This window comes from Syngnathoides biaculeatus, chromosome 7, assembly GCF_019802595.1.
Source record: "Syngnathoides biaculeatus isolate LvHL_M chromosome 7, ASM1980259v1, whole genome shotgun sequence".
In the NCBI taxonomy this organism is placed as follows: domain Eukaryota; kingdom Metazoa; phylum Chordata; class Actinopteri; order Syngnathiformes; family Syngnathidae; genus Syngnathoides; species Syngnathoides biaculeatus.
In genome coordinates, this window is record NC_084646.1 from 18,600,906 (window position 1) to 18,621,977 (window position 21,072).

Here is a 21,072-nt window from a genome sequence, read left to right on the forward strand (position 1 = left end):
GTCCTGACTGTGGTCCTTGGCTCATTTTAGGTCTTCATCCCCTACAGGTAACACAAAGCCTGCTAATACAGGAGTTTGTAGTGCAGACCCCTTTTACATGTTTCTTTTCTTTTCGACTGCATCATTATAGCAAGGAGAAAGGAGCTGTTTCTGTGAATGTGAGATCTCATGCTAAGCTACTCTACATGTCTCACTAGCATCTTTGACTATAAACATCCTCTCCTCATTAGAAACCAGCTGTCATTTCAAACTTACGTACTTTTTCCACACTTCTTAATTAATAGCAGTCAGACAAATGGGGTCTGACCTGGACATATTTGTGGTGAGATGCTTCACCAAGCCTATAAACACTGTGTTGGCTTCCTGCTGTCTGCCATTCCAAACATTGGTGGATATTGATTGAACTGATCTCCAATCACTCAGTATCCACGTTCCAGCATCACAAAGCCTTAATTTTATTCCATTATGTCCCTCACCTGATATCAGATCTCTATGTTCCGAGGCACTTCACATGTACTCTCCCGCTGAGAAGGCTTGTCAAGCACAAGCTAAGGCCTGGTACACATAAAGATTTTTTCTTAAAAGAGGTGCTATCCACTACAGACCCCAAATATAAAGATTAAAAAATTGGACATTCAACAGTTTTGGCCGTCGTGTGTCTCTGCACCTCATACATAAAGATTCTGTTTATCTGCCAATCTCGAAGTCTTTTGTGATCACACATGATCTCACAAGACCAAAGAACACTTCTGAATAAGCAACAATGTTTCTGAAGGTGCTGGAGTGGAGAGCTTTGTAAAAAAGTGTTGGTCCTAAAAAATGACTTGCTTTTGACAGTACTTCTTGCCATCAGGGGAAACCCACTTTTTTACATAAAATGACCTTGGGTAAGACATTTTTGTTTTCATTTACGAACCTTTATTACATATTCAGTCTTCGATGCTTCTAGGGTGACAATATTATAGGATAATCTTATAAAATGTTAGCTTGTCTGGCGTTTGGCGTACAAGATGAGGGAGAGCCACTATTGTCATAAAAAACGGCCGATTGTGTGTACCTGATCTCACACAACCCACTGATTAATCTTCATTCCGACTTAAAATCCAGCATTAGGCATTAGACTGATTAATATGTTTTTGAAATATCTGTCCATCCATTTCCTGAGCCACTTATCCTCACAAGGGTCGCAAGGAGTTCTGCAGCCATTACAGCTATCTTCGGGTGGGAAGCGGGGTATATCCTGAACTGGTTGCCAGCTAATCGCAGGGCACATAGTATAACAGACAACTATTTCCACTCACATTCGCACTTATGGTCAATTTAGTCTTAAATTAACATACCATGCATGTTTTTGGGATGCGGGAGGATACTGGACTGCCCGGAGAAGACCCAACCTGGCACGAGGAGAACATGCAACCCCCACACAGGCGATTTGAACCCTGAACCTCAGAAGTGTGAGGGAGACACTGTAACTCAGGGTTCAGGAACATTTTGGGTTGAGCGAGTTATAAATGCAAAATACTTTAAAATGTAATTCCAAATGACCCATACAATATTTTTTAAACTAAATTCAAGTATATTGGTGAGCCAAACATTGTCAATACAGCAATACTCACGCTGAGAAGTGTGTTCCAAGTTTTCACAATCAGTTGGTCTGCATGTTGAATTTTTTTTAATTTCTCCCCAATTATGTTCGCTCGCCAACAATGCTTGCTGTCGTGCAAGTCTTTCCAAATCTTCATTCAGTGACTTGAACTTATTCACCCACATGTCTAAAGCCTTCAGGTCGACAAATTGTAGCTCAAAATCTCTAATGGAGACACCAGGGAGGTAACTCACCACAGCTCTTTCCAGTGCAGACTCATGTGGATGATGAACTTAAAAAGATGTGTGCTCACAAAATTCACCAAAATGTTGATACAGTCACTTGTTGCACATGCATCTTTAAATTTTCAAAGTTGTTCAAAGTGTTCTCAACGACCTGTTTCAATCTCTTTGATGGAGTTATATCTTTTTCTCATATCCAACCACTGCTTCTTGAAGAGATAAGGCTGTATTTCCAAAGCCTTGCATGTTCACATTGAGCTTTTTGAGATGTTCAGTCATGTCCATGAGAATTTCAGGAGCCACTCAGTGTTGGCTAATTCAGAATGCTCAATGTTTTCCATTTCACGAAAAATCCGTATTTCACTCAGACCTTCCCTCTTGACAACCAACGCACATTACTGTGCAGAAGAAGACAAGAATAATTTTTCCAACGTTGTCCAGCAGTCTTTTAAACTGGGGATCATTTAAAGCTTGTGCAATAATAAAGTGTACCACCCAAATGAATGACCAACGACATCATCTCACCGAGCTCATCGCCACGCATCTAAGCACAAAGCGCCTTCTGATGTAGGATGCTGTGAAAACATAGGATGGGGCTCTTGTTCACAGAGAAGCATCAGTCCATTAATTTCTTTTGTGAACCATATTGGACAGCAAACTACGGCAACCCTACTAGTGTCTGCCTCATTTGCGTTGCCTCTGTGACAGAAGCAACATGTACAGTATTTTGTTATATTGTACAAGTCATATGAAGCCATCAAAAGAGCCAGATATGGCTCACATACCATAGGTTCCCGACAAAAGTTCTAAACAGTCGTCCTCCACACCGCCTTTTTTTGCAACGTATTTTCTGTTGTTGTTTTGGATTTTTATTTTGAGCGAATGTTTTATAGATGTAATTGCCGTTGTCATATTAATCATCATCATAGTATTTGAAACTTGTATAGGTAGTGTTTGATTACGTAAAATACTTCATAGAAAAAACAATATTGTTGACAGAACAAACAATACAGTGAAGAAAATAAGTATTTCAACACCTTGCTATACTGCAAGTTGTCCCACTTAGAAATTATGGAGGGATCTGAAATGTTCATCATTGGTGCATTTCAACTTCGAGAGGGATAATCTAAAAAGAAAATCCAGAAATCCTAATGTATGATTTTTTTTTTACTGATTTATTTGTGGGATACTGCTGCAAATAAGTATTTGAACACCTGAGAAAATCAATGTTAATCTTTGGTACAGTAGCCTTTGTTTGCAATTACTTAGGTCAAACGTTTCCTGTAGTTGTTCACCAGGTTTGCACACACTGCAGGAGGGTTTTTGGCTCACTCCTCCACACAGATCTTTTCTAGATCAGACAGGTTTCTGGGCTGTCGCTGAGAAACACAGAGTTTCAGCTCCATCCAAAGATTTTCTATTGGATTTAGGTCTGGAGACTGGCTAGGCCACGCCAGAACCTTGATATGCTTCTTACAGAGCCACTCCTTGGTTTTCCTGGTTGTGTGCTTTGGGTCATTGTCATGTAGAAAGACCCAGCCACGACCCATCTTCAATGCTCTGACTGAGGGAAAGAGATTGTTCCCCAAAATCTCACAATACATGGCCGCGGTCATCCTCTCTTTAATACAGGGCATTTGTCCTGTCCCATGTGCAGAAAAACACTCCCAAAGCATGATGGTACCACCCCCATGCTTCACAGTAGGGATGGTGTTCTTGGAATGGAACTCAACATTCGTCTTCCTCCAAACACGGTTCGTGGAATTATGACCAAAAAGTTCAATTTTGGTCTCATCTGACCACAAATCTTTCTCTCATGACTCCTCTGTATCATCCAAATGGTCATTGGGTAAGCCGGGGAACTTTCCGTGCCATGCATGATTTCAATCCATGACGTCTTAGTGTATTACTAACAGTCACTTTGGAAACTGTGGTCCCAGCTCCTTTCAGGTCATTGACCAAGTCCTGTCGTGTAGTCCTGGGCAGATTCCGCACCTTTCTCAGGATGAGTGAGACCCCACGAGGTGATATCTTGCATGGGGCTCCACTCCGATTGACGTTGACCGTCATGTTTAGCTTCTTCCATTTTCTAATGATTGCTCCAACAGTGGACCTTTTTTTTACTAAGCTGTTTGGCAATTTCTCCGTAGCCCTTTCCAGCCATTTGGAGTTGTACAAATTTGTCTCTGGTGTCTTTGGACAGCTCTTTGGTCTTGACTATGTTACAAGTTTGAGTCTTACTGATTGTGTGGGGTTGACAGCTGTCTTTGGGCAGCTACCAACCTCACACAGGTGCATCTGATTCAGGATAATACATAAAGTGGAGGTGGACTTTTAAAGGCGGACTAACAGGTCTTTGAGGGTCAGAATTCTAAATGATAAACAGGTGTTCAAATGCTTATTTGCAGGTGTATCACACAAATAAATTGCTGAAAAATCATGCATTGTAATTTCTGTTTTTTTCTTTTTAGATTATCTCTCTCACAGTGGACATGCACCTACGATGAAAATTTCACCCGCTTCCATAATTTCTAAGTGGAAGAACTTGCAATATAGCAGGGTGTTGAAATACTTGTTTTCTTCACTGTAGCTCTTTAAAAATAATGGTGCTTTGATTTAGGTCCCAAAGCAATGTGTAAAAACTGCATTGCAATCCAAAACCCAAGCAAAACCTCCTGTGCATTGTCAGCAAATTCCATTGCGAACTTGTTGATATACCTTGTTCACATAAAGACAGGCAGACAATCAAAGTTCCAGGTTTACTCATAGTCATCTGTGTGGTTGACACTGGGCCCATGTGATATCATTCGGATTAAAACAAAATGAACTCACTCTTAACCTGCTTTTTATACGACCTGGAAATCCAGGTGACTTAGAGATGCCATGCACTTGTGTATGACCTAGTGACTGACTCAAACAGATGCTAAAGGGATGTAACTCGCAGATGCTCCAAGTGCTCCATGCTTAGGTCTTTCTAAGGCGTGCTAAAGTCTGTTATATCTGACTTTGGAAATGGACCTTCCCTCTTTAGCGTCCTCAATAGCTTACAGAAAGTGTTGCTGTCCCATGAGATGTATTGCAGACTAAATAATCACGGGAAAAGTTAGTTCAGGAGCAGCTGTTGGAATGTGAAGGCCTATATGCAGTTGGACTTGGTGCTCTGAAAGACAGGAGGAGAACAAAAAGCAGCCGCGGGAAATAGGAAGGATGAAAGCTCTATTCAGGCATATTTTTGTCTTGATCACATACGAAGATGTACTGTTTGTGTGCAACAACATAAGTATGTACATACATCTGTGGACAGACATACAAAGACATCCACACACTGAAAGCAGACTGACACAAAATTGAAAATGAATCTTTTCTTCATGTCATGTCTTTGGAATGCAGTGTTTCACATATTTTGTAGATTATGTGCTTTGGTGCAAACAAGTAGTGAAATGTCAGTGTTGCATTAGAAAAACAAAATGTTAGCACTAAAGAAAAATGTCAATAAAGAGTTAAGACGCAAGTGTAAGTAGTTAAGTTATGGACTATAAATGTAAGATTTTGCCCATGTCTGTCAGTCTTCTAGTTGTTGCAGTCCTACGCGATCTATTAAGAGTCAACCGGTTGATTGATGACATCAAAACAAAAAGCCTAATTATTATTGTCTTCTTTATTGACCTACTTTCAGTTGAAATGAAGCACAAACAGAAAAATAATTTGGTTGATTTGGAGCGTGATTCCACCGACTGAGCAAAGTTAACAAGTACCCAATTATTTGATGACCCTGAATACTGTCCTGAAAAAGTGGTTATACTAATGAGTGTATTTTGAAAATGATCACCACCGATATTTGCATTAACAAATGTTTGATAGTTAAAGTAAAAAAAAAAAAAAAAAATCCTCTGTGTGGTCAACATCGGGGAAGGAGGTAATCCGATACTCTGACTCTGTGGTTGTCATGTCGAACAGAACGATAGTAAGTCAGGAAGCGAACTTAAAAGTTCAGGGTGTAGTGCACCTTTCACCTGACATCGGCGTCCAGTGCCCGCGACTCTAACCATGATAAGCAGTGTTGGAAATGGATGGATGGATGGATGGATGGATGGATGGATGGATGGATAACTCTTAATAATAACAGTAAGTCTATCCAACCTGAGATCAAAGGTCAGACCTGTAGTCATGTATCTGTCAGTTGTTGCTACTCACAATTTTAACCTGATCTTGTTCAAATTCTCATCGATTGATCTATGGCAGTGGGGAAAAAATAGTGTAAAATATCTTGGTCCAAAAGTCACACTGGTCTTTGTTTTATTCTTTTGTCAGTGATCTACTGACCATCTTGAAGCAATTTTCCAATCACAATGACTACACATTGTCAAAATCAGCATTTATTTGATTTTTGTAAGTCTATTCATCAGTGGCGACACTGGGTTGCAATCTCTTCGTTTAATGCCATAAGTAAAATTGATTTACCGCTTTTGTTAGTCGGTCTGCCGTTCTATGGCTATTTTACGCGTTCACACAAAGGACAACACCCAGTGCTCTTCTACGGGTGACTTTTATCCCTTGCCTTTCGACGTGCAGCTACATAGCAGGTAAATAAATGTTCTGTGTGGAAGTGCTAAGGGCCATGTGTGTGATGGCTCATGGTCCCGCTCCGTGTTGATTACTCCGCTCTCCAGCAGTAGGTCACAAAGATCAAGGCTGCTGGTGCTCCTATGGGACTTTAAATGTTCTGGTTTTATGGGAGGCGATCTGAAGCCATCACACATCTCCAGTTCATTCAGCTTAATATATATTTTTCAACTGTGTGTTCATTGATTTTAGAATAAAAAAAAATACACACTGACCGCAGACATTATTGTACAAGAACATTTTAAACTTGGTAAATATTCTTCAGGCCTTTTATATTTTTTTAGGTCATTTCAGTTAGTTACAGATTTGTTTTAAACCCAATATTTGTCTATCTGACCAAACGCTAATCCTAATGTCATAAATCATAAAGCAGCATTCAATAAAACAAAACCATTTAAACAATGACTTAGGGCTGAGTTCCTCTTGTAATTTATATTTACAAATAGGTAAAGTTATGATCTACTCCTCGTGGTTATTTGCATTACTATACTTAAATGCTGATTGGATCTTGGACCTTGGTTAGGCTTTTTTATTTTTTTTTACTTCTTTCCAAAACAAAAGTTTGAATTATGTTAAACTTTTCTACCTTTTATTGGATATAATTTTTTTCAAATGCTAATCTAAAAGGAGAGATTGCAAAAGATTTGAGTTTGAGATTTTTTTTTTGAGTTTGACATTTTTTAATGCCCCATCATTGTGTAAATATACCCATTATTTCCATGTAAATGTTAAATCAATCAATTAAAAAAAAACCTGCACTAGAAAAACTGAGAAAATGGACAAGTAGCGTCTTTTATAGAGATATTTTTTTTTCTTTGGCAAAGGCAGTGTCCTGTCCACATTGTTTTATTGAGTGCATTGCAGCTTACAATTACCCACAGTCCATAGAAGTGAAATGAATACTTGTCTGGTCAACGACATGTCCTGCTGTTCAAGTTCATTTTAAAGTTTTGCAATAATCCAGTTATTTCAACTGAAATGATGTCTGTGTTAAATACGCAAGTTTAATTTTGAAAATGTTCACTTGCTTAGAATTCAAGGAATCAGCGATGTAGTGTGTAGTGACATTCAGGTTGTTATGTTCTTTAAGAGGCCGGAGACCTCTTTTCTTTATCGACTTTTTTTTTTTTTGACACTGGAGGCAAAGGTCAAGATTCTATATGCATTGAAGCATTCACCTTCACCACTCAACCGAGCTCTGGCAAGATTAGGCCTTTTGTGTCTTGCTCTGTGTATGTGCCAGGTTAATTTTTTTTTCCACAATGGTGCCAAGCAAACAGAGCGGCAGTACGTGCGGCTGAAAGTGTGTGTTTGTTTTTAAAAGACATCGGTGCAACCATTTTAACAGAACATCTCCTTTTGAATTAGATGTTCTAACCCCCTGCTTGCTAAATGGATGTCTGAAGTGGCTGTAGTTGGAGGCTTTCAATTGGATGCAACCTTGAGTCCTTTTTTATGAGCTCTGTAGGATTTAAGTGCCGGTATGACATGAGCACTGAATGTGTGCTCCTCATTTTTTGAAATTGAAAAATCTCTAAAGGCTCCCCCATTGTGCAGGCAATTAATGGAATGCTGGCAGCGAGGTTCAGGTGCTTAAAAGTTGTATATTTTTTTTCCCTCTATCAATCTCCTTTTAATTACTTATTAAGGATAATCATGGGGAAAAAAAGCATCATAATGCTGTAGGCTTCCTCTTTATGCACAATGATGTATAATATATGCTTTGAAATGAAACGGCAGCGGCCTTCAAACCATTCCATTTCCAAACCTTTGTGTGTTTGTTTGGCAAGGCACAGTGAATCTTTTGCATAATAATTGCGAGTGTTCCCCTTAACAATGCTAGCCTATTCATTTAATCTTTACATGTGTAAAGTTTGTCCATCAAGTCGGCAAACAACGGGCACAACTGCCGCTATTAGTGGTTTGGAAGTTGGCTAATTGCCTCTCTGAAGACATTTTCTGTTTTTTCTTTCGTCTCAATCAGCCTCCATCAGTTTTAACTTGGAGGGAGATAACTGAGTTTTTATATATTATCACTTTATATGTTATTAGTCCCAAAGAACAGTTTGATAAGTGCCTTTTTACTGTAACTGTTGTAAAATAGCAGCCACAAGCTTTGCTACACTTGTGAAGTCCAATTCCAAGTCACGGCAAAGAATAAATCATTACTCTCAATGCTCATATTTGTTTTCACATTTCTGAAAGCAAAACAAAAAAATGTACAAAGCAATGCACACAACTCTGAACTGTAATATTAGCATGAATGCGAGTTTTAAGGCACCAATATGACATACAGTAGTACTGTAACAAAAATGATGTAAAAAGTAAACTCAGGTCTGGTCAGGACTCGGTTAGGTCTGTGCCTGTTCTCACTCACAGTAGGCTTTATATAAGATAATTTATGTAGTGAGTAGAAAAGACACAAATTTACAGATACTTGCTTCCTAAAAAAAATATGCCCTTAAAACCATACAATTTTTTTTTTTTTTTTTTGCCTAATTCTAGATTTTGTCGCTGTAGACGTTGGTATTGTTGAGTGAGCACACACGCTGAGTTCATCAACTTTTGTTGCAAACTCATGCAGCTAAACTGTTTGTGCATTTTCATAATAAATTGTCATCACTCTGTTGCTCGCTCGTTGAAATCTGCTTCCAAAGATGAATGTGGTCATTCGCTCCCGTGTCACCATGCAGGAATTACGCAGCAGGGGCATCTTAGAGTTTAAAAGCCTCAGATAACGCTGACAGACACAACTCGGACTGTTTGTGTGAAGAGAAGGAAAACCTTTTTAGAAATTGAGAGCATTACATCTGGGTGTGTGTGTGTATGTCTGTGTGCCTGTGTGTTGCTTTCGGCAAGTTATTTATGTGCGTTTCACCCCCGTATTTTTTTTTTTTTTCTTCCTTACTGTCTATGTGGTTATCTTTGGACTCGGTCAGTCAGGAACTGATGTCCACCCTTGGGGAGACACACAGCATGCATTGCTGAATATTTTCACCGGAGGCTGCACTTGTTAGAGTTGAGCAGATACATTTATATACATTATTTATACAAATTCAGCGCGAGTGAAGGCAACCCGGTTGAAGACATTTATGAACCAAGAGGCCAGGCACTGCGAGCCAAGCTTCAAGTCAGGGCTAGTGGTTGTGCTGGCTCCTTTCCCAGCTGTGACCCGTACGCATTATGCTGCATGAAAACATATCTCTCATATGATCACTCAATCCGTTAGTGTTATTGAAGAAAAAGAAAATCTTTCCCCGTATCCTGAGCAGAGCAACAAATTCCCAGAATCATATGTTCTGGCGTTTGGTCTTTCGGTCTGGAGTTGGCATGTTTTCATTACAGGTTTTCTCCCACATTTCGAAAACAAGACGAAAAGAATTGCTCAAATATAAGTGTGAAGGGTTGTTTTTGTGTACAGTGTGTGTCTTTGGATTGGCTGACAATCTGTGCACAGTGTACCTCATTCCTCACCCAAAGTCAGCTGGGAATAAGCTCAAATTTACCCTTGACCCAGACCGGGGTAAGCGCTGAAGGCTGGATGCACACATACTGCAAACAGTCACCAATTTGACTTATTACATGGTACCAGGATTGTTTCACCAGATCCCTTATTGGCTATGTCCGGGGAGTAAGTGTGTGTGTGTGTGTGTGTGTGTGTGTGTGTGTGTGTGTGTGTGTGTGTGCGTGCGTGTGTGTGTGTGTGCGTGCGTGCGTGCGTGCGTGTGTGGCAGCTTGCGCTTTTAACCAGCAACACAAGGGAAGGCCTGGTCCATCTTGAGTTGTGGGTTTGGACTCTCATAGTTCTGTGAGTCAGCGTAGACTTTCTTTTCATCGGGATATTTTATTCTGTTGTATTTTATTGGAATTGGGGTATGTGGAAAGAATAAAGTAGCTTTAAGTCTCACATAAATTATCCTCAGCAGTGTTCAATGTTTGACTCCAATTATCAGTGGCGTATTTTTTTTTATTGCTATTGGAGGTTGTCAAATGTCATACCTCAAGTTTGAGTTGACTATTTGTTATTCACTTAAAATGTTTTTCTTCAAACTAATTCATTTAGCAGATACTGTACATATTGATGGTTTTGCAATTTTATTGACATACTGTACAGTGGCGCATTATTTGTTTTTTTAATTTTACTAATACATTGCCACAAACAAAGAAAAAATACATATTTTAATAAACTTCTGACCTCTTATAAAGTACAATATAATACAATAGTATTGTTAAAAGTAAATTAAGTAATTATAACTTAAGAGAACATCTTGTATTGTGCCCATCATTCCCACGCTGACCTCACATCACCTACTTTACATTTCTACAATCCTGGTGTGTTAGCATCACAAAATATGTTTGAGTACAAGATTTTATAATGCAGGCAAGTTCTGTTGGTGTCATTCATGAGCTCGGTTCCTTCAGCACCTGACCTTACCTTCGTGTTTCTGTTTCTTTTTCCTTTTTCTTTGTCTTCATTGAGTACAAATTGTTTGCTATACTGCAGGGGACATTGATGGTATCGATAACCTAACTCTTGTGTCACCCCCCCAAATACAGACGCTCCCTCCTGTACAAGCCGAAGCGTCCCCAGCTAGTTGCAGTCTCGGCATCCCGATGGAGTTGGAGTTTACCGCTTCTTGCTTCTCAACATAGAAGACGTTCAGCTTCATTTTAGAAGAGGCGAACTACTCCAAGGGGCGTCAAATCCAAATTGTGAGTTGTTTGTGTGATGGATGTTTGCTTTTTACCATGGCCTAACTTTTACTAATGTCAATGGGGGTTTTATGTTTTCGGAATCGGAATGGTCACTTTTTTAATAAGGGCTCTGCATCAGTACTGTCCCAAATTGGGTTTTGATGGGAAAGTTTGTATTTTACATGAAATAATGGAGCATCTTTGTGAATCGGTTGTGTACGATAATGTACATTCAGTATGTAGCGGTTGTGTTTTAGACTTAATGAGGCTACTCTTTTATTACGCTTGTTAATAAACATCGAAGATTAATATGTCAAATGAGTACAGCAATAATGTGTATAATCCTTACAGCTGTGTGTCAAACAATAAGAAACAAAGTAATTTGGCATCTCACAATTGATAGCAATACTGTACAGGAAGCAAATGGGATTTTCTTAGTTTTTGAAGTTCTTAGTCTTTACTTTTGGCCCTCCAATGTTGTTGTGCTCGTACTGTGACAATAAAAACCTTTTAAAAAGCTCACAAGTTGGAGAAAATTCTTCTTTGTTTTGTGTGTACTGTGTGGCCCAAAGTCTCACTCTCTCTTATACACACACACACACACACACACATTCCATACTATTGTAGTATCTACCCTAGGCGTGTTCAAACCTTTTTTCTCAAAGGCCATATAAAGAAAATGGAAGGACACAAGGCCACTTTAAAATTCTTTAAATTTAAGTTGATTTCTTCTTCTTCTTCTTTTCCTTTCAGCTTATCCCGTTAGGTGTTGCCACACCATGTCATCTTTTTCCGTCTAAGCCTTTCATGCATTTTCCTCTCTAACACCCTCTGTCCTCATGTCTTCCCTCACATTATAAAATCCACCTTTTCTTTGGTCTTCCTCTCGCTCTTTTGCCTTGCAGCTCCATCCTCAGCACCCTTCTACCAATATACTCACTCTCTCGCCTCTGGACATGTCCAAACCATCGAAGTCTGCTCTCTCGAACCTTGTCTCCAAAACATCTAACTTGGGCTGTCCGTCTAATGAGCTCATTTCATTCTTTAAATTTAAGTTTATTTACCCCTCTAAAACTGGAGTATCTGCACCATTTGCACAACTCAAATTGTCCCGGAGTATCACACCGGCAGTCACTTTAAACTGCATAAATTTCTTGAGGTCTCTGCACCATTTGCACAATGCATGCACCAGTTCTATTACTCATTTCAAAGTGCTCTGATTGCCTGAGGACTCAGCATCATTCTGTTGTCATGCTAGAGTAGCTCCAACTACTGGAGATCAATTCCTTGTGTGTTTTTGAGATACTTGGCAAATAAAGATTTTGATTCTGATTCTGATATGGACAAAGTGGAAAAGAAACTGGGTTTAACAGAAGTAGCTGCCAAAAGGGGCTTTTCTGGACTCAAGTATGACAAAACCAAGGTGATTTTTTTAAAATGAAATTTTCGATTAAGTCCTTGTAAGAAGGTCACTCTATTGAGGTCAAAATTCCCAAAATATGGGACTTCTAAGACAAAATACAAAACTATACACTGAATTCCTCACTAAAAGTACAAAGTGAATTATCTTTTTTCCCCCCCAACCCATTAATAAAATACGAGATTTTTGTATCTCTCCAGATGATTGATATGCATTCTCTCAGGACAACTACGGCCAAAACAAAAAAATTAAAAACAAGTCAGTGTTAATTAAAAGATCAACATTTATGACTCATCGAAATTGAGAAAATGGTTATTTTCTTTTTTTTTTTTTATGATGAGTAATCACTGGCTCTTCCTGTATTTAATCAGGTTGTCTTTTAGCCACACCGGCCAAGTCACACTACTCCAGTGACGTGTGTATTGCGCTCTCCTTGAACGCGAGCTCATCAGTGTGCCTGATTTAAAGGGAATGAATGAAGTAAGCTGCTTTGATTGGTGTGTGAATAAAGTCTGCTTGTTTAAGACAGCCTCTTTGGTTAAACATGCCCGACGCGCGGACCTGCGAGATTACGACAACCAAGTCGAATCGCGCCACACGGAGAATTTGTGTTGGTAACAAAACAGAGCCATCTGACTCTATTTAAAAACAAAAAAATGATAAACGACACTAAACAGGACCTTTGTAAACATAAATGCAGTGTAACACCATAAGCACGTGCTCATAAAATGAATTTATATGCAAATCTGTAGCTACTTTAGTTTGGCAGATTCCACGTAAGGAACATCCGCATGTCGTTTGAGGCAGCAGTTGTCGTTTGGTCAAACTCACGAAGGGGGTCACGTTAAGGCTTGATCGCATTCTTGAGAGGCGGAGAAAACGCAATACCTTCTTGATTATCTTTGATGTCATCTTTTTTTTTCTTTAAAGTTGAGAGATGTGGACTGTACCTTATCCCAGGTAATTCGTACTGTCAAACACTTGTCAGAATGTTGTCGTTTCAACTATTCAAGAGCAGCATTTATTTTATGATGGAGCAAACTTAACATTATTCTGTGAGTTACTTTGCCAACTAAACACCTCAGAGACTGTTTACTGTCAATGCAATATCTGCATCTGGAGGTGCCCACAATAGAAAAACTGTCGGGTGATTACGTTTCAGTGGGTATGCAAGTTTGCTTGGTTACCAGAATTGACAACAAGGAATTATGCTCGCAGTCCTGTCTCCCCTGACATAGACAAAGACAAAAAGGTGGCTGACAAGGAGAATCACTAATTTCTTTTGTGAAATAAATGCACCAATGTACTGAGGTCAAAGCAGTGAATCATCTTATTAATCACACTCTTTGGACAGGAGGGATGAGGAAATCAAATATGAATGCCGCAAAAGATAAAAAATTTGGAGCTGTTCAATATTTTTAGTATATGTGGAAGGCTGTAAAAAATGGATGATGGAACAGGAATAGCCCGCAGGTTGTAGTTGACCAGCACTGAGCTCTATTGTCTAAAGTAAATATTTCTAGGTGGCACGGTGGGTCAGCTGGAAACCGTTGATCTCACAGTTCTGAGGACCCGGGTTTGATCCCAGCCATCACTGCGTGGGTTTTCTCCAGGCCCTCCGGTTTCCTCCCACATCCCAAAAACATGCAACATTAATTGGACCCTCTCAATTGCCCCTAGGTGTGATTGTGAGTGTGGCTGTTTGTCTTGATGTGCGATGTGTGATGGTTGGCTGCCAACCAGTTCAGGGTGTACAGTTGGGATAGGCTCCCGCGACCCTTGTGAGGATAAGCGGGGATGAAAATGGATAAATATTTTTGTTTGAACCTAACAATCCCAACTTTTGCTTGGTGTGCTTTTATTGTGCAGAAAAAGGACATTTGTGTCACCTTTAAATTTAAGAAGCAGTGTTTTTTATGTGTGTGAACAAAAACTTCTTTGGGGCAGGACTTGGAGAAACAAAACCAGAACATTCTACAGTAGACAAATTTATTGTGGCGCCAAAACCTCATGTCATGTAACACAAAGATGGAAACCAAGAGACGCAATAAATTATCTTCGTTATTAAGTGTAACCAGTGACATTCTGTACATCAAAAAAGGTATAGCACTGTAAATAATGAATAAAAGTTGTACAAATAAAGGCGGAAAGAGAAGCTGACTTACACAGCAATACTGAAGAGACACGTTTGAATGCCAGCAGACAGAAAGAATATTTTATGCATGGTTCCTCAATGATTTTAGTGTCTCACGACATAATTTAAGTACTGATTCAAACGAAAATGGAAAAAAAAAGACTGTACACACAATAACAAGAAAGAAAGCAACCTGCCCCCCATCCCCATGTCCTCTTTAGGACATTTGCAATTTGCAATTTCCGCAACATCACAGTTGTCTCCCATATTACCACATGAATGTAAACACCTGTAATTATTCCTTTTTTAAATTTTGCAACATTAATACTTTCTTTATATATATATTTTTACATATTTTCATTCACGTTTGCACAGTTAGCTAGCATGGTAATGAAATAAGGCAAGACTCACATAACTGTGACATCACAATATTTTTTTCTTTTTTTTTTTTGCAGTTTTCCTTTTTAAATAATACTGATTATAAAGGTTGTGTGTCATTTCCTTCTGCGGCGAGCTTTGGTCTTCCATCCCAAACCACAGTTTGTTTTGTTCCATTTGTTTGGTACTAAAAAGGGTGTTTTTTATGTTTAGTTTTTTCTCAGGAAAAATGAAAATACACTATTGTTTTAGTTGAATATTAACTAAATGCATTTAAGATTCAACTTTCTGATGTACACTGTTCAAAGGGGTCAAATAAGGAGACCCACTGACTTATTTCTGTTCCGGGATGAGAGCCGTTTTGATCAATGAGGGCATTCATTTGCACGCCTTTCTTTCTTTTTCTAACAGTCGTTCCTCACATTTTTGGTCAGGTCAAGCTGCCGCTGCTGTATCGATGAGTTCAGTGATAGCAGTGAAAGTCCGCTTTGGTTGACCACAAGAACGCTCGTCTGTACAGTACCAACCCGAGCTAAAAGTAAAGTCCACATCCTATACAACGTCCTTTTTCGCAGTTATAAAGTCTTTGTTTAGTTCAAGAGTCCTGCATCTGCACTTTTCCCCTCTTGCTGTTCATTCAAAGTTTTTAAACCGCTTTGCGTCCTTTACGCCGTCCTTCATGGGCTGAGGTGGATTTAAATAAAAGCGGCTGCGTTGCGGGCAGCGCAGTTCCCTCCTAAGCCCTCTTGGCGTGGAGCATTTCAATGAGCAGATTGTTGCAGGGAACATCGCCATTCAGATGTTTGTAGTAAAGATATTCCTCGGCCTGCAGGCTGATGGCTCGAATCTCTGGCAACCGCAGGAGCAGCTGACCAAATTTGTCTGTTTGCTGCGGGTAGTTACACATGACGTAGTCCAACAGCGCAGCGTTCACCTGCTCCTGGACGCTCTCTACCAGGTGGAAATTCTCAAGGTTCTTCACATCTACAGAAGACAGGAAGGGAATATGAAGAGGTCAGAACCACTGGATTTTTTTTTCATGTCACATGTTTGGCCATCTTTTCTGTCAGAGATATTGTGGCACAAAAGTCAAAAAGTGTTTGTGTTAGGGAGACTTGGGGGAACTAGCTTCACATTGCATTCAAGAAAACTAGGAATTAGAAACTAATCAATGAGCTCCGAGGCAAATAGGTCAAATATCTGCAGCCCTGTTTTTCTAGTTTGTCCTGTGATGTTGTTACCAGTCTGAGTCATCATATTTAAATGATACAACTCCTATTTTTCTCTCACATAACCAACCCCCCCCGGAAAAATGCACAATTAAACAGAACCTAATCTTTGTGCAAATTAATAGTCATGTAACCCCCCCCCCTTTTCTAATTCCATGACCACCATTCTGCATTCAGATTGCTATTTTCTTCATAGTTTAATCCAAATCCCACGAATGTCTTTTCACTGCTCTGCTGTTGTGACCAAATTCTAACACTTATTTCCCCAATAAAGTCATCTCTGTGATAATTTGACTTCATCACAAGGAAAATAAAACCCTCCGAGGGTTTTGCAACCACTGTTTCTCCTCTTATTATGGCATCATTGTGATAATTCCAAGACAAAAATGAGTCACCCACAACCTAATTTTTGCCGAATTGTGTAGTTTCAACACAAGCTGCATGACAAAAACGGGCCAGTTTTCTTTACTTGGCTTACAGCGATCTCTTGGGACTGTTGTGCAGAAGATATCAGGTAAGAGCTGAAAAAAAGAAGGAAAAAAAGGTTGCCCTCCTGAGATTCAGTCCCTGTGAGTCAATAAATTATGTAGGGCAGATATACAGCCGTCCTTTTTTTTTTTTTTTTGGTCATAGCAAAACCTTGTCATACTAAATAAATCACTTCTCCAAAAAGTGAACATTTGAAAGAGTGCAACAAGAGTGCAAACAATGTTGGTGTAGGTTCTTTTCTTCTCCGCTCTTGTTTCCTTGTGCAGATTCAAAGCTGGCATTATTCCCAAACCATACCTGCGTGTGCTGCCACAAGCACATTTCGCTGGCAATAACAATAATAAGATCACTGGGGGCTTTTGCAGATTATTGCAAGACAAGTGGAAAATGTGCTAAATGGATAATGGAGGACTACACCGCGTCATGATTATGAAGTGCGGGGCTGAAGGATTTTTTTTTTTTAATGAGAGCGCAGCGTATGCGTGAGAGATCTTTTATTAATGCGTTTGACCTCAGGTTGGGTGTGCTTATGTAGGCTAATGCGTAACAACAGCGTCCCTGTTTCTCTTTGACACCTCCACACGCACACACAAACGTCTACGCACACATCCCATCGCATGCATTTAATCTTTCTTACTTCCCAGACACACGAATAATCAGACACTAATCCATGGAAATACACACAATATTTCTTTTTCGCTTGCAATGTATTACTCTGTAACACACACTACTCAGAGCATTAGCGGGGGTGGGGGGTGTAGATAAATCAGCAGCTAATGAGGTCTAGCGTATGAGAAGTAGCTCCTTCCAGGCACTTCCATCTACGATGCACTCGACCATGCTATTGCAATCTCTATGCGTGTGTGTTTGTGTGTGCGCTCTTGGGTTTGGTGTCCCTCTGTGCGTGTGCACGCTCACCGTGACCTCTGCGTGACACGGCGGGAGGCTAAATAAGGGCAAGAAGAGGACAGGAAAGGGGTGTGTGTGTGATGGGAGGGAGGAGGGGGGTGACAAAGAGAGACTCCAAACAAACACGACATGCTTTTTCCTGCTGTCACTCAGCCCCGCGACCCGCTGCCACGCTTCTGGAGCAGCACCAGTGTCGCCCCCAAGGCTTACGCAACAGGCCCGCTGGTGTTCCATTGAGATGTCAGCGAGGAATAAAAAAAAAAAAATGTGTTTGAGCTTATCGTTTTTATAATGCTGCGTGAAAGAACATTTTCTGATTCGAATGAAAAACATTCTCACCTTTTTGCATACCTGCCAGATCAGAGGAGTTTAGAGATGATTGAATTTTGAAGTGTGTCTGTGGAAACGGTTGTCTAAAAGAACATGTGTGAGGTCAGAGGTTACAGACCCAAGAGAGGGCCTGGCTCACAATCTGTGTTCCAGTTCATCCCGGAGGTGTTCTCATCCAACCATGTCTTTATGAACATTGCTTAATGCACTGGAGCAGTCAGACTTCCAAAAAAGCTGGGGGCATACAATTATCCAAAATGTCCTGCAAACTTAAAGTTTTAATCAAGTTCAGGACTGTCCGGAATGCATTCATTTTGATCAAGAGAATGGAGCATGGTCCCCCCAAAATAAATAATATAAAAAAAATTATATATATAGATTTTGTTTCTTATTTCTACTTGCTACTTGATGGCTGCTATAGTCTTTGTTCCGTTGATTAACATGTGCAGCAACATTGGTGCCAAGATGAGATGGATTAAAATTTGTGTGTATGTGTGTGTGTGTGTGTGGAGGGGGGAGCACGTGTATATAGTTTGTTGGGGGAGGGAGTTACTACAGAGAATTAAGTATCTCTCTCTGTCAAGCTGATTAGAGTGAAAGTGAGGCAAAAAGACCACATTTTAATTGCTAATTATTATCAGTGGCCTTTTTGAAAAAAAAAAAAATAAAATAATAATAATAATGAATGAGGGTTTCTACAGGAGGGGCTTGCTTTTTGGATACTGTTTGCAAACGTGATGATTTGAAAAGATAAAAGAAAAGAACAAACTTGATTTTTGGAAGTGGTTGGAGTAAATCATTTGCTGTGTATTTACATAACGAGAGCCAATAAAAAAAAAATCAATCAAATCAAAAACACATTTTGATCAACAATCTCCAGACAGTGTCAGGTCGAAGCGTTAAGTGTGCTAAGTGCTCTCCCTTTTTCTTCACTACCTCTCTTCCCCCTCCCTTCCTCTTACCCAACCTCGTCATTCAGTCACACTGGGACTAATTATCAACTTTCTTTCTTTCTTTCTTTCTTTCTTTCTTTCTTTCTTTCTTTCTTTCTTTCTTTCTTCTTTCTTTCTTTTTTTTTTTTCTTTACACATAAAACAGACAGCGTTCATCGCAGCGATACGTCCGAGTACTCAAATGGAAACCCTGAGGTCCTGCAGAATACATTGTTCCATTTGACGGCTGATCACGCTGAAGCCAGTCACATGATGTCGACACGCACACACACACACACACACACACACACACACACACCACACACACACCACACACACACACACACACACACACACACACACACACACACACAGAAACACTTCTCTCAGAAGCCGCTATGGCTTCTAATTAAACTCAAAGACTACATATTATCAGTGCTGCAAAAATGTGTTTTACACTAATGCACGCTGCCTCTCCACACACGCACACACACACACCCACACGCGTACACACACACACTCACACACACACACACCCTTACCTCCAACTTGCCTACGGTGACATGCACACAAACGCATACACTGGAACACAATTTGTTCAACCTTAGATTTGTTCTGATTAAAAAGGAAATTCCTGGCCAAAATCAAACAACAGCAACTATTAATAACATTATAAAGTGTGCACCATGTTGCTATGAGAAAAGGGGATTCTCGTCAGTGGATATGGTTTCTACATTGTTTTGATTTTGCAATGAACAGGAATACATTTTGAAAACATCATCTTACTGGATTTCTTTTCCTCCCGCAGCGAGTAGAATGAACCAGAACTGTTGTGATAGTGACAAATAGAAGATATTGGAAAGGTTCAAAGAATGACATTTTTGTACTTTTACCGCGTCATTACCTGTCATATTATTGTGATGACGTGTGAAATCATTATGCTGGAATTAACTATATTTGTACTTTGCACGAATAGTAAACTGATAACAAAACATCACAAATAAATAAATAAATACATCATCAAATATGTTTTTGCATTATATTTATACAGCATGTAGGAAACTACCACAGCAAACTAGACTTGTTTGACGTACTGAAAAATGTGCATAATTGTGACCATATTGCATCATCTGACAAGCTAGATAACTGCATGTTCCAGAAAAAAAAGATGAAAGCGTTTAAACTCCAAACATTTAAAAATCTTGGACAAATAGATTGCATCACAGGGTCTTGGAGCTTATACGTATTTAGACAAATATGGCATGTTTGAGACTACAGCAGAATGGCAGCAAAAACCCACCACGAGGGTTACTTTAGATGGAGGAAAGGAACATTTTACATTTTCTAGCAGTAATAAAATAGATTACAAATACATATATTTTGTTTTGTAAATTACGTAAAAGTTACAACTCACCAACACTAGATGATCATGATGACGCTTTCAGAATCAGAATCAGAATCAGCTCTATTGACCAAGAGTACAAAGCTGTATAAATTGGATCATTGTGCACGTAACATAAATTCTGATGTACTGTCTTCATTTTTCAGATTCTTCTGCTCATCTCTAAATCACACTTTGTTGAAGGTGGTAATTCTTTTTGAATAAATGTCACACACATACACGCAGACACGAAGCCATACAAGAAGTTCCAGTACTGACGACTCATGTTCTTTTTAGTAAAAGCTCAACTTCAGAGGTTACACATGACTGGATTTCTACACGCTAGGTGTGGACTACTGCAAGTGGTTGACTTCGCCTTGAACACAAATACGGTACGGCCACTTTGCCCTGACACAATCTCTCAAAGATTGAAAAAAAAAAAATCTCCATTCTTCCTTCATCACACCGCAATTTACTGCCATGACTTCCTTGTACACGCTTCCACCTGTCAGGGCAACATGACAAACATACTCAATGTTCTTTCACTTTCAGTGTCCCCAAATCAATAAATGTCTGTGTCACATGCTGCCGATTCACTCCTTTCAAATGTCACAACATGTGCTTCCCTCTGGGTTTCAAAACAACACATAAAAGCTGGCAGGCCATAAACAGAAATTGAGTCAAGTGCTGTCAGTAAACCAGTAGACAAAAAAAAAAAGTGACTT

At 39.6% G+C, this 21,072-nt stretch overlaps 2 protein-coding genes across 10 annotated transcripts in view; one reads left to right on the top strand and one right to left on the bottom strand.

Moving 5' to 3' along the window:
- The window catches only part of LOC133503388 (adhesion G protein-coupled receptor E3), a 98,129-nt gene extending 86,472 nt beyond the window's left edge, over window positions 1-11,657 (top strand). For all 7 annotated transcript variants that reach the window (XM_061824972.1, XM_061824976.1, XM_061824979.1 and 4 more), the window contains one exon: window positions 11,008-11,657. In XM_061824972.1, the coding sequence (XP_061680956.1) occupies window positions 11,008-11,103 (96 nt within the window). In that variant the 3' untranslated portion in view covers window positions 11,104-11,657. The remainder of the gene's footprint in view (window positions 1-11,007) is intronic.
- Window positions 11,658-14,551: 2,894 nt separating this feature from the next.
- Window positions 14,552-21,072, bottom strand: part of nr5a2 (nuclear receptor subfamily 5, group A, member 2) — a 65,805-nt gene continuing 59,284 nt past the window's right edge. For all 3 annotated transcript variants that reach the window (XM_061824806.1, XM_061824808.1, XM_061824805.1), the window contains one exon: window positions 14,552-16,061. In XM_061824806.1, coding sequence (XP_061680790.1) covers window positions 15,814-16,061 — 248 coding nt within the window. In that variant the 3' untranslated portion in view covers window positions 14,552-15,813. The remainder of the gene's footprint in view (window positions 16,062-21,072) is intronic.